We start from the raw sequence: 12,532 nt of genomic DNA, 5'->3' as shown, positions 1-12,532 counted from the left end.
TGGCAAAAAGTGGAGCGAACCCCTGTAAAGAGAGAGAGAGTGTGTGTGTGTGTGTAGCCAGCCACCAGCAGGTGCACCAGGATCGTATTAAAATGACAAGACCTCCACGTACTTTTTTTTCTCTATAGATGGTTGGTGCCATTGTAGGTAGTTTTTAATGTGCGTTCCTGTTTCCTGCAAAGACCATGTTCATGTTTTCCAATCTTTAGAAAATCTCCTGCCAAACCACAATGTCCTGAAACCCCCTCAGACATTCAGATGAGTATCATATTCTGGCGTGTAAAATGCAAAGCCGGCTCCACCCCTCTTAGGGTCCTTAGCTCGTCTGTAAAAATCTGAAGAAGCCCTTTCCATTTAGTCTCTAGCCTGTACATCAGGCCCCACAACACACTCTCAGGGCTTTACGGAGGCTATAAAATTACACAATACTCTGAAATATATTTCAGATAAGTCAGTTTTTAAGGAGCTAAAAACATCACTTACAAGAACACAAAATATTTATTATGTTTCTTCAGGTCTGGAGTTCAAATCCCAGCCAAGCCATTTGAAGGACTCAGGCCTGTCACACTAATCACAACACATATTAAAAGTATTATAGAGTAGAACTGCGTGGTGTTTTTGAAATAGCTGATCAGACATTAAAAATGATGATTAGATGGTAAAATGCTATTCTACTATGTCTACCATAATCACATAACTGAGCAAACACACTTTTTAACTTCTATTGAAAACAAATTTATTAAAGAAAGGCAGATTAAACAAGACTGTGAGAAATGTCAATATTCATGTAACAACATGACAAATGTGTTTACAACAAAACTACACTAGACAATGATAGATGAAATGTCATTTCTCTTTTGTAACATCTTTAGGTCAGTAAACAGTGATGCTGCCGCAGCCTTGAGGAGAATAGAGAATAGAATAGGTGTGTATTGCCATTGTTACATCACACTAAAATTTATTGCTTCTGTTAATCACTACAAATAAATGTGTACTTATCTTTTGCAGCCCTGCTGGAGTTTCTGTAAAAAAGAACAAGAAAATATAAGTTAATGAGTGACCTCAACAGAAAAGGAAACACTTACTTATCTGAGTTCTTATAATAATAAAATAAATGTACTTATCTGTGTTGGTGGTGTGTGCTTCTGCCTCTCTTCTCCCACTCTTCTCCCTAAAGGATGACAAAGGAGCAGAACAGTTAATAACAATCATCAAAAATGTAGAAACATAAGAATTATTGATCAGGGTAAAATCATACAAATGAATGTATACTCATCTTTTGCAGCCCTGCTGGAGTTTCTGTGTACAAGAACAAGAAAACATAAGTTAATGAGTGACCTCAACAATTAGGAAACGCTTCTGAGTTCTTAAAATAATAAAATAAATGTTGGTGGTGTGTGCTTCTGCCTCTTTTCTCCCTTAAGGATGACAAAGAAGCAGAACAGTTAATAACAATCATCAAAAATGTAGAAACATAAGAATTATTGATCAGGGTAAATATTATAGAAATAAATGTGTACTCATCTTTTGCAGCCCTGCTGGAGTTTCTGTAAAAAAAGAACAAGAAAATATAAGTTAATGAGTGACCTCAACAATTAGGAAACACTTACTTATCTGAGTTCTTATAATAATAAAATAAATGTACTTATCTGTGTTGGTGGTGTGTGCTTCTGCCTCTCTTCTCCCTAAAGGATGACAAAGGTGTAGAACAGTTAATAACATCATCAAAAATGTAGAAACATAAAATTGATCAGGGTAAATATTATAGAAATAAATGTCTACTTATCTTTTGCAGCCCTGCTTGCTGAAAGAAAGAAAATGAGATGGTTATCAATGAGGTCAACATAACAACACATCAGTGAATATGTGCTAATAAAATACAGAATGTTCTGTAAATATGAACTTATCTTTTAGAAGAAGAGGGCTCACTGTACATGCTGGCTGTCTCTCTGGGTCTGTCGCTTGTTTTCCGTTCTCTACAAGACAAATAATAAAAAAAGAACATTAATAATGTGACTTATTGATGTGTGTAGAGAATATGAAAACATCACAGATGAATGGATACTTATCTTTTTGAAGAAGAGGGCTCTCCATGCATCCTGACTGATTTTCTTCTGGTCTTCACGTCTCCTCTCTTTCTGAAAGATGTCAGACAGACAAAACTTTGTTTGGTAGAACTTCTTGTAAACTATGTAAAATAATAAAAATTAATCTTGATAATCATAACTCACAATGCAGATGGTGTCTCCTCCTCAGCCCCCTCTTCTTATTTATCCACCGCCTCTTCTCCTCTTTCCTAGAAACAAAGTGCAGAAACACAAAGGAAGCAGTTAATACATTTTATGGAATTATGTGAAATAAATAACAAATAAATAACAATTTTTCTTTAAAGTCTACTATACAATACCATTAGTATCTAAGTATCTAAATAAAAAAGCAGAAAAACAATAACAACTTAAATAACTATTTACAAATAGTGTGTGTGTGTGTGTGTGTGTGGGGTCAGAGTCTTAGGGGTTTCGCCGGTGGTCCAACGGGGCTGGTCTCTGCGGCCTTCCTCCTGGTGCTGGGTGGGTTCTTGAACCGGCAGAGGACTGACATCTCTACAATGCCATCTGGACTATAGTCTGTCACCCTCCACCGGTTCTCCATCTTGGTCCCATCACTGAGGTACACAAGTGAGATGACTCTGATGACAGTGAGTCCATCCAGCTCCAATGTATGGACAGAGTTTCTTCTGTCCGCCCTCAGCAGTTTTACATCAACCCTGTCAGGGAGACGTGCTGTCAGAATAGGCCTGACAGCAGCTCCTGCAGGCGGTGGCAAGATGCCCGCAGCTGGTCCCCCAATGAGCCGATCAGGAGGGGTGTTCTCCCTTCGGTACTGCCGCTGTTCTGGGGTAAAGGGGTAGACCAGCGGCTGTGATAATCCAAATCCCTCAAAAGGGATGACGGGAAAGCTGCTGCTGCCTGTGACAAGGTTGTGGTACAGGCTGGGCATGGTCTCAGTCATGGACTGGATGGCTGCCCTGGTCAGAGGTTGATTCCTTAAGTTGGTAAGGATCAACTCATTGACCTTCACTATGCGACCTACAAGGAAACAAAAGGAAAAACAAAAGACACCTTTTAGTCATTAAGGATACAAAAACATGGAGAAGTCCTATTTTCACTGTAAATGCTAACAGAGCATTTATTGTAAAGAGCTTCTGATCCAGTCTAGGTTTAGTTTGTTATTCAGTATTTTGTACATAAACAACAAATTCTGCTCTAACATCTCAAAGTGATTTATCATATATAAACTGAGGCCACTACACACAATGTTTGGAGCATTTAAAGTGAGCTGCACTGACTACATGACATGATGAACATTATATCCATATATTATTTTGAATATTGTTCAGGTCTCTGTGTGAGGCTCTGTGTGTCAAAATGGTCTATGCTGACTAAACTTAGCTCTTAGCTAAACCTAGCTGTTACTCTGAGGACATGAAAACTCTGCTAAAGAGTTAGCTTTTCACAAACAACAAAAACATGTAAACCAAGCTTTTTTGTTAAAACCGGGTTAACCACACTGACTCTCCATGCAGACAGGTAGAGAACTGAACTTTAGCATTTTTCAAAAAAAACGGCCTGGTCGCCATCTTGGCTCATCACTGTCAATGTTAAAGAGAATCTGTCTGTCTCACCATCGCGGATGAACCCAGAGGTGATCAGGAACTTCTCCCGGGGAGACTCCATCCCTCTCTGCAGACGACGATGAAGATTATCTCTGGAAATCTCTGTCTTCAGCTCTCAGATGAACAGCACTTGCTCTGGACGTTGGCGGTAGATGCGCTTCAGTCTGTAGCTCAGGTGCGAATAAAGTTTAAAAAGTGCGGCCTGCTACTTATAGGGACCCATCACTATGGCGACACGTTGTATTTTGATGATTTAAATAAAGCGCTTTACTCATATATAATATGTTTAAATGCTAAGTAATTTAAATTACTGTGTTTTTTTTACATTGAGACACTTTAGTGAGAATTATTTTTTATTTTTATTATTTTTTTAAATAAAAAAAGTGGTGTGGTGGAATATATATATATTTATAGCCTATTATATATATATTATTAATATACTGGGTTCGCTCATTATAATCTTTAGTGTTTAAGTATATAAATTAGGTATATAAATAAATCAGTGGTGTGTTTTAGCATTAACGTTTACTGACCGTGTGTGTGTGTGAGAGAGAGAGAGTGTGTACGCAATGATGGTAAACTGAATGAATTAACAATGACATTATCAGCATGTAACGAAACTAAAACAACAATCAAGTAATAATAGGGATAATAATAATAATAATAATAATAAAAAATCAATGAGTTATCTGTAAGAGGCAGATAAATATAAACATACAATGGATCAATTAATAAAGTAAAATAGTTCTTTATACTAAATGGAGTTAGATTATACACAGGAATTACATGGGATGAGAAAGGAAGAATAATACAGAAGGAAGGAGAAAGAAAGAAAGAAAGGGAGGGTCAAAACAAAAAGGATAATTGATAAAAAATTACATAAAATAACAAATAGAAATGTTTTCTTTGGTGCTTGTTTGATTTCCAAATATGCTAGTGTTTGTGTGTGAATGGATCAATGACGGACATTAGCTTAAACACTTGCTTTATGATATTTGGTCTATTTCATTAGTTTAGTGGTAAATTTGCCACATCCAATATGGCGGTCACGCTGACATGCCGCAGCGAAGAAGCATACATGTGCATCTTGTATTGTGTCATTCATCAGCCAAAAATGCAACATGGTAAAAATATATTATGTCAATCATCTGATTTTTAGGACTTTGTTCAGTGTTTCTGACAAAGATAATAACTTAGCTGCTGATAACCTCAAATAACTATAAATTGCCACACTCCTATATAGACATTTGGAATAGGAAATAAAACGAAAAAAAAAAATCTTTCTGCATGTACAGTAAGTCACAAGTCCAGGCTTGACTTTAATATAGAACAAAACAGCAGTTTCCTCCATGTCAGGTCCTATTGGTCCCCTCTGAATGCCTTCCAGGTAAAAATCTCCTGGTCACCATGGACTGTGGCTGCCAGCAGTAAGAGCTAAGACCTGATCAGGACTGGTATTAAAGTGTGTCCTTATTATATTATTTAAAACAAGTTTAGTAATATATGATCAATCAGATGCAGCATTTAAATTATTTGCTCACACATCAGCTCAAAAACAAGATTTTCATTTTAACAGCTTCTCAAGAAAAATACATTTACAGCTTAATTTATAAGGCATCATCATCTTTCAAATTAGTCATTAGGAGGAATAACATTTTGCGCAAAATGGTGTAAACTGAGTTTATAAATGTCATCAATAAAATAAATCAATAAATCATCACTCATGTTTTTATATTATTGATATAAAGTGAACTCTTTAATTACTGGCATGAAATATATCCTTATTTACTAGAAACCATTACTGTTCACTTAATCAAATAGTTAACCATTCACCCTACACTTAGAAATCCATATTTTACTCATCTGTATTCAGTGCTTTAGATAAAAACAGGCTGTTTAAATTGTCCATGTATATTTTCCATTTCCATGGAACCAGGTGTGTGTCTGCCTCTGGACGTCTCATCAGATGTCAATGATGGCAAAGATTTCTGGTTTTTCTTTGTCATGGATTTGCATTGCTGAGTATGTGATAGCTTTGACTTCAGTTCCCTAGAATGACAACACAGGACATGACCAAACAAGTCCACCACAATTATGCACTTTTTATTTTAATAACTTTATAAAGAAATTCACTTCCTTCTCTAACTTACCTGTGGGTGTTTCGCCAGAGAGAATTCCTCACCCCACCTTTCACAAAAAAACAAATAAATTTATGCAAAATTCAGTCTATTTAATTTCAGTGAACTAATTTCTGCAGCTGTGTGTGTGTGTGTTGTAAGAGGGGCCCAAACTTACCCAATGGAGCGAATCTTGAAATGCATTCTGTCGATGTGCAACACCTTGACCTCCTTGTGAGTAAACACAGTATAAGTCAGTAAAATAATAACTTGTAGTCTGCATTGTTAGGAAACTATGAAAGGGAATATTTTTACTTTAATTATGCAAAATTAATCAAACACTATGCAAGCGGCCGTCACACTCACCCTGGGAATAAAAAAGAGATCTGCACAAAACTTGTACAACCAGTCATCTAGGAAATGGAAGAGAAGAGACTCCATGTCTTCACCTTTTGAGGAGAACATGTAAACACAGATTTAAGTCCCGTACATGGGAACATTCCTCATATACAGTAGGAATAGACTCTGTTTTAAGTCTCACCCTCTGATTCCACCTCAACAGTGTCAATCGGTTCCACCGTCTCCGTGTCTGTCATGTAGCCAAACATGCCCATGGCACACTGCTCAAAAGCTTCCTCCAAAGAGTCTCCCCAGGAGTGGATTCTTGGAAGAGTAAAATATATGATATAAAAAAAAACAACAAAAACATGTTTCTGTTTTAGCTAGATCACAAAACATACTCACTGTACATCTGCTGTATGATCTAGGTCTGAAATAGCAAAAGAGAGAGAGGATAAGTTGATTAAATGTAACTTTTAACACTTTACGACACATCATTTAGACAGTGACAGGAGTTGTTTACATAATGACGGAGTGAAGCGAGCTACTTTATTTATAATACTTACACTCGTATTTCTTGTTGATTGGTGGGTATTTTGCTTTGATGGCTTCCTGTGCCTCTGTCAGGTCTAGCTGTCGGTCGTCCATTGTATTTATGAATCTGTTTAACGTGCGGAAAAGTCATCAACTGTACTCTGTAACATATCGGTGCGCTCTATGCTACAATCGGGTTGCAACAACATGGTAAGAGGAGGTTCCGGATGGAGTTGTAGTGTCGCAGTTATGACTTCCTGTCGGATCTGGTGGGTGCTGATTGGCCGGTTGCGTTCTATGGAGTTGGCGCCATTGCGATCCGTCGTGTGCTGCGTTTAGAGCGCTCTCCCCAAAAATACTTTTCTTTGGCAGTATTAGCGGTTTAACCACGACACAATGGCTGACAAAGACGGTAAGAGCGTTTGCATTACCGAATTACACATTTAAACGTGTACACGTTTGTGGTCCAGCATGGCAGAAAGCTCGACTCATTGTAGACCGGTGGTTGTTGGCGCGCCGGCCAGCATCTCCTTTCATTGTTAGAAACCAGCCAGCTAGCTGTTAGCGCCTGCTAACGTTAGCTGCTAGCTCCTTGGCTACGCAGGGTTTTTAAATGTATGAATGAATTTACTTCTCTGCATGAGTTATGTTATTGCGTATAAGCTTCCTCAGGGGGAGATCGTGATGTTTTTGTTTTCTTAAAGCTTATTGTTGCATAATGGGAAATGCCACTTAAAGAGCAATATGAAGTAGTGCAAATGTTAGTTTAACAAGAGAAATCTTATGTTTACTACCTGTCAAAAATCCTTCTGCTGATTTGGGTGCTGCATGTTTAATGTATGTTTTATGTTTTAACACAACCATGTGTTACTCGTAAATGTTACTTTTGCAGCGGCATTTGATGATGCAGTGGAGGAGAGGGTGATCAACGAGGAGTACAAGATCTGGAAGAAGAACACCCCTTTCCTTTATGACCTGGTTATGACCCACGCTCTGGAATGGCCTAGCCTCACTGCTCAGTGGCTGCCAGATGTGACCAGGTAAGAGTGGATCTGTCACATCAGGATACAGGATGCAATTATGTTAATTTAAACTAATCATGTCCTCTTCTACAGGCCAGAGGGAAAAGATTACAGTGTGCACAGGCTGGTTCTGGGAACACACACTTCTGATGAGCAGAATCACCTTGTTATTGCCAGTGTTCAGCTTCCAAATGATGATGCCCAGTTTGATGCCTCACACTATGACAGCGAGAAAGGAGGTGAGGAATAACATTGTTGTATTTAAAGCATGTTTTGTAATGTGCCTAGCTGCTTATAGCTTTAGGTGCATTGGTTGATGTATGATTAGTAGTCTCTAACCTTATTATTTTATTGTACTGAAAGTGTGTCCATTCTTTTCAATGAATGAAGTTACATTTTGTTGAAATCTTTAATGCTTCAGAGAATGAAGGTATGTATGTTTTAGATGACATGTTAGTTAATACATGGATTAACTTGCTTTGTAGAACAGAATTCTGTTGTGGAGATTTGCAGCTGCCTTTTTATGTGTGTTTTGTCTTATATTTCAGAGTTTGGAGGGTTTGGCTCTGTAAGTGGGAAAATAGAGATTGAGATTAAGATCAACCATGAAGGAGAAGTGAACAGAGCTCGTTACATGCCTCAGAATCCCTGCATCATTGCCACCAAGACCCCCACCAGCGATGTGCTGGTCTTTGATTACACAAAGCACCCCTCCAAACCTGGTAGGCTTGGAGCCAAAACCATGTTTGTGAACTGTCTTATTACTGTTATATTCATATGGCATATGACTTTTCGTTCTACTGAAGACCCATCTGGAGAGTGTACCCCGGATCTGCGTTTGAGAGGTCACCAGAAGGAGGGCTATGGACTCTCCTGGAACCCCAACCTTAGCGGCTGTCTCCTCAGTGCTTCTGATGACCATGTAAACAGCCTGATACATATACCTAAATTAATTCATATTGTCTCACTTGTCTTATTTGCCTGTCTGTGTCCCTTATTTTTTTTATTTATTCTTAGTTTATAAATCTCTCTTTCTGTGTTTACATTCTCTACAGACAATTTGCCTCTGGGATATCAGCACGGTGCCCAAGGAGGGGAAGATTGTGGATGCCAAAACCATCTTCACAGGACACACTGCTGTGGTGGAGGATGTCTCTTGGCATCTGCTCCACGAGTCACTCTTTGGATCTGTAGCAGATGACCAGAAACTCATGATGTAAGCAGCCTTACAGATGACAAAGCTGTTGTTCAGTTTTGACTGTCCACTTAACAATGGTGCTTCTGTGTCTTTGAACAGCTGGGACACGCGGTCCAACAACACCTCCAAACCCAGCCATGCCGTGGATGCCCACACTGCTGAAGTCAACTGCTTGTCTTTCAATCCCTACAGCGAGTTCATTCTGGCTACCGGCTCTGCAGATAAGGTGAGCAAAACGTTTGCTGCAGACATTTTTCTGCTTTGCAGCAATCTATTCTCATCGTGTACGCTGTCTCCTTATTGTATGTAGACCGTGGCTCTTTGGGACCTGAGGAACCTCAAGCTGAAGCTCCACTCATTTGAATCTCACAAGGACGAGATCTTCCAGGTAATAAATGAACTTGTAATAGACGAGATCAAGAGTAATTTGTATTTATGGCATGATACAGGCAACGTTGTAAAGATATGAGCGATCACAAGAGCTAGTCAGCCAACTGTTTGACTGCTGTTTCCATATTTATGAGGCACCATAGCAGCAATGTAACACCTGGTCCTACCTCTTCTTGACAGGTTCAGTGGTCTCCTCATAACGAAACCATCCTGGCCTCCAGCGGCACTGACAGAAGGCTTAACGTCTGGGACCTCAGCAAGATCGGAGAGGAGCAGTCACCCGAGGATGCTGAGGATGGCCCTCCTGAGCTGCTGGTGAGTTGAAGAAAGGAAATGGTGTCTCAGTGTCTTCCTGTTTCTTGAATCATGGGAGGACTTTCTAACTCCCCGTTCTCTGCTTCCCTGTAGTTCATCCATGGTGGACACACAGCTAAGATCTCAGACTTCTCATGGAACCCCAACGAGCCATGGGTCATCTGTTCTGTATCAGAGGACAACATCATGCAAGTGTGGCAGATGGTAAGAGCTTTGTGGGGGAAATGTCACATTCAAAAGTATCAGACGCACCATAGAGTTACTAGTTCAATTATTGCAAAGCAGGTTAATGAATATTGAAAATTGTGTCTTCTACAGGCTGAAAATATCTACAACGACGAGGACCCAGAAGGTGCTGCAGACTCAGAGGTCCAGGCATGAGAGTAGTCTCTTCCTTTGACCTGATCATTAAAAATGGATCCATTTTAAAGTGCTGGGCGCATAAGCAGTAAAGTCTTTTTAGAACACATTTGGGCTGCAGTGTTTTGTAGGAAAATGCTGCGATTTCATCATGTTGTGATGTGTTTAAAAATGCAGTCTGTTCTGGTCAGATTTTCTTTAGCTCTTTTAGTTTTTCAAACTGAACTCTGGCATCACAGACACTGTCATCATTCAGGTTTGCATCTTGATGGTTTTATTTTTTTCATCTTGGTTAGTCATGCAGGAAACATTTTTACAAGAGATCCATTTTTAATATAATTGTACATAATGTAGGGTTTCCTTTTTATTTGCTCGATATTTGTAGGATGAGTTTTCCAAATTGTGTGTTGTGTCACTTGTATGTGTTTTTCTCTGCATTGTTGTTTTTCTGTGCTGCATCTGATCTCTTGTGTACTTAAGTATATTCATAATAAAATATTTACAGTAAAGCTGTTTGCTTAGTTTCTTGGAGGAGCTGTAGGAAATAGTTGCATGTTTGTATTGTGCTGCATAGTGTATTATTTTAAACACTACATTGGAATGTAGTGCAGGGGTTCGGTCAGGTTAGCTGCTGGAAATGGCGAATTGTAAGTCTTCCTCGGTAGTAGCTTCACTGGGTTCATCACAGCCACTGAAACACAAAGAATTTGTTAGATGTTTATTAACGAATACTCACAATTGCCCATGCTTTCAGTAAAGACTGAATAGAACGTACCACAGAAATCTTAGCTCTTTTAAAAGGCCATCCTTGAGATCTTCCAAATCTCTCTTAGCTTTTCTCTGATCCTCAAATTCCACTTCTAGTTCTCTCAGAGTCTCTTTTAATTTTTCCACAGTCTCCTGTGCAAGTGACAAACATGTTTTTTTCAGGATTCCCAAACACACTTTATATCTTTCTTGGGTTGTCGTACCTTATGTTGTGCTATGCTCTCCTCCCTCTCAGTCTCCATGAGAGTGACCCTCTGCTGTAGACTGGATCTCTGTACCTCCAGACTCTGTATTTCCTCTGTCAGGGGTCCCAGGCAGGCCCTCAGATCTGTCGCCTGCTCCCTGTTCTTTCTCAAGGCTGCCTCCCCGGCCTGCCTTCTCCTCAGCAGAGCCATAAGGCGGGGCTCGTACCAGCCTTCCAGTGCCGTCACACTCCCACTGAGTCTCCGCTGCAGCCTGACAGAAGCTTGGCGGCACTGGCTGACGTCACTCATGGTCCTGTGCCTGCAGGGCCTGCTGGCTTGATCCCTGAGGGAATTAAGCTGGTTCTGATGGGCCTCCTGCAGCTGAGAAACCTCCTGGGTCAGACTTTGGATTTGGGCCTTGAGCTCTTCCTGGGAGCAGTTGTAAAACAGCAGTCAATGGCAGCATTTAAATTTCTGTTGTAAATGAAATCCATATGTTTCCATGCATTTTTAACTAAATAACAATTAAGCATACTACAAGTAACATAACACTAATTGGAATAATTGATACAATCGATATAATTGATATAATCTAACATGTTGAATTCAAACGCAGAGGTACCCACCTGTGTAACAGCAGACTGAGCCACCTCATACTCATGTGCAGCCAGCGTCACCTGGCTCTGGATGCAGTCCCTGGCTGCAGCAAACATTTTCCTCCTCACCTGCTGGACCTCCTCATAAACAGCAATACAATCCAGCTGAGCCAGAGAAAGCAACCTCTGTGTTCCCATAAGCTTCCCTCTCAGGTGCTCCACAACTCGCAGCAGGGGTTTCTGCAGATTAAGGAGTTCTTGTATCAGCTCATCTCTCTGCTTCTCTAGATGAGACACTTGCTGGATGCAGTACTCAAAAAGTTGCCCCAGTTTGTCTGTGTCCACCTCCAGCACAGGGGGAAGAGCACTCTCATTCATGGGTGAAATAGTTTCTGTTTCAGGGTCAGTGTGGCTGCTTTCCGCAACAAAACTGTGTTCCATGTGTAAGTCCTCAGGAGATACCATGGCTGCCCCATCCTCCGCTGATCTTTGATTATCCATGAAAAGCTAAGGGGGAAAATACAAGCTGTTAATCAGCAGTAATGATGAGGTTGTGCTTTTATCTTATCATTTCTTAGAGGGTTGTTTTGAAGAACAAAGATTGCAGGGTTTAATCAACTCTCACTTCATTAGACTTATGAGAAACAGCTCTTAATTAAATCTATTTCTACTTACTTTGTTTGGAGTTGACAGTCCAGACTGACGACTCAGTGTAGCTTTAAGGACAGCTCTGCTGTATGCCGGTCTCCAAGAAAACAGAGGTACACTTTGTGTTTATTAATAAAACTGGAGGCACGAGGGAAACTCAATCTAAGACTCTCATGGCCTCACATGGGAACACAAACTGTGTCAGTGCACACTGGCCTACATGCACTGGATGCATCAGCTAACACATGTCTGGACCAGCCTGGGTGCCACAGAGAGCTATATTTATACAGTTTAACAGCCTGTGTTTATGTGCCTTTAAGAAGGTGGTGACATCATGGCACAGAAAGCTGGGCTGAGCAATAACTTTCATCAACATTACCTACA

General features: G+C 39.9%; 3 protein-coding genes across 7 annotated transcripts; 1 reads left to right on the top strand and 2 right to left on the bottom strand.

Annotated features, from left to right (window-relative positions):
* Positions 1 to 4,970: 4,970 nt before the first annotated feature.
* On the bottom strand, positions 4,971 to 6,912 carry zbtb8os (zinc finger and BTB domain containing 8 opposite strand). Its single transcript, XM_028395165.1, has 7 exons — positions 6,699 to 6,912; positions 6,538 to 6,562; positions 6,335 to 6,456; positions 6,160 to 6,242; positions 5,972 to 6,024; positions 5,827 to 5,863; positions 4,971 to 5,725 (listed from the first exon to the last, which is right to left on the bottom strand). The coding sequence occupies exons 1-7, from the start codon at positions 6,778 to 6,780 to the stop codon at positions 5,639 to 5,641; spliced, it is 489 nt and encodes a 162-aa protein (XP_028250966.1). The 5' UTR covers positions 6,781 to 6,912; the 3' UTR covers positions 4,971 to 5,638.
* A 9-nt stretch (positions 6,913 to 6,921) lies between these two features.
* LOC114427249 (histone-binding protein RBBP4) lies at positions 6,922 to 10,460 on the top strand. 2 transcript variants are annotated; one of them, XM_028395161.1, is made up of 11 exons: positions 6,922 to 7,078; positions 7,559 to 7,706; positions 7,782 to 7,927; positions 8,237 to 8,410; positions 8,495 to 8,610; positions 8,744 to 8,904; positions 8,986 to 9,112; positions 9,197 to 9,274; positions 9,457 to 9,591; positions 9,685 to 9,795; positions 9,910 to 10,460. In XM_028395161.1, exons 1-11 carry the CDS (start codon positions 7,063 to 7,065, stop codon positions 9,970 to 9,972), a joined length of 1,275 nt encoding a protein of 424 aa, XP_028250962.1. In that variant the 5' UTR covers positions 6,922 to 7,062; the 3' UTR covers positions 9,973 to 10,460. The 2 variants fall into 2 exon arrangements, with proteins under 2 accessions (XP_028250962.1, XP_028250961.1); XM_028395160.1 differs by having other exon boundaries at positions 8,492 to 8,610.
* Positions 9,303 to 12,369, bottom strand: LOC114427250 (syncoilin-like). 4 transcript variants are annotated; one of them, XM_028395162.1, is made up of 6 exons: positions 12,176 to 12,368; positions 11,531 to 12,007; positions 10,923 to 11,333; positions 10,727 to 10,851; positions 10,546 to 10,642; positions 9,303 to 9,757 (listed from the first exon to the last, which is right to left on the bottom strand). In XM_028395162.1, exons 2-5 carry the CDS (start codon positions 11,999 to 12,001, stop codon positions 10,576 to 10,578), a joined length of 1,074 nt encoding a protein of 357 aa, XP_028250963.1. In that variant the 5' UTR covers positions 12,002 to 12,007; positions 12,176 to 12,368; the 3' UTR covers positions 9,303 to 9,757; positions 10,546 to 10,575. The 4 variants fall into 4 exon arrangements, 3 of the variants coding, with proteins under 3 accessions (XP_028250963.1, XP_028250964.1, XP_028250965.1); XM_028395163.1 differs by having other exon boundaries at positions 9,303 to 9,752; XR_003669450.1 differs by lacking the exon at positions 10,727 to 10,851 and having other exon boundaries at positions 12,176 to 12,369.
* Between the last annotated feature and the right edge of the window lie 163 nt (positions 12,370 to 12,532).

Source organism: Parambassis ranga, chromosome 22 (assembly GCF_900634625.1).
Source record: "Parambassis ranga chromosome 22, fParRan2.1, whole genome shotgun sequence".
NCBI lineage: Eukaryota > Metazoa > Chordata > Actinopteri > Ambassidae > Parambassis > Parambassis ranga.
Note: the sequence above shows the minus strand (reverse complement) of the source record. Positions and strands in the feature narration are given on the sequence as shown.

Excerpts from the sequence above, each read along its gene's own strand:
- zbtb8os (XM_028395165.1), bottom strand. The coding sequence starts at position 6,780 with ATGGACGACCGACAGCTAGACCTGACAGAGGCACAGGAAGCCATCAAA. Across the intron at positions 6,563-6,698 it reads AATCAACAAGAAATACGAGT|ACCTAGATCATACAGCAGAT; the intron begins GTAAGTATTATA and ends TTGCTATTTCAG. Across the intron at positions 6,243-6,334 it reads TGTTGAGGTGGAATCAGAGG|GTGAAGACATGGAGTCTCTT; the intron begins GTGAGACTTAAA and ends TCTCCTCAAAAG.
- LOC114427249 (XM_028395160.1), top strand. Across the intron at positions 7,928-8,236 it reads CTATGACAGCGAGAAAGGAG|AGTTTGGAGGGTTTGGCTCT; the intron begins GTGAGGAATAAC and ends CTTATATTTCAG. Across the intron at positions 9,592-9,684 it reads ATGGCCCTCCTGAGCTGCTG|TTCATCCATGGTGGACACAC; the intron begins GTGAGTTGAAGA and ends GCTTCCCTGTAG.
- LOC114427250 (XM_028395162.1), bottom strand. The coding sequence starts at position 12,001 with ATGGATAATCAAAGATCAGCGGAGGATGGGGCAGCCATGGTATCTCCT. Across the intron at positions 11,334-11,530 it reads CTCAGTCTGCTGTTACACAG|GAAGAGCTCAAGGCCCAAAT; the intron begins GTGGGTACCTCT and ends AACTGCTCCCAG. Across the intron at positions 10,643-10,726 it reads AAAGAGCTAAGATTTCTGTG|TGGCTGTGATGAACCCAGTG; the intron begins GTACGTTCTATT and ends TTTGTGTTTCAG.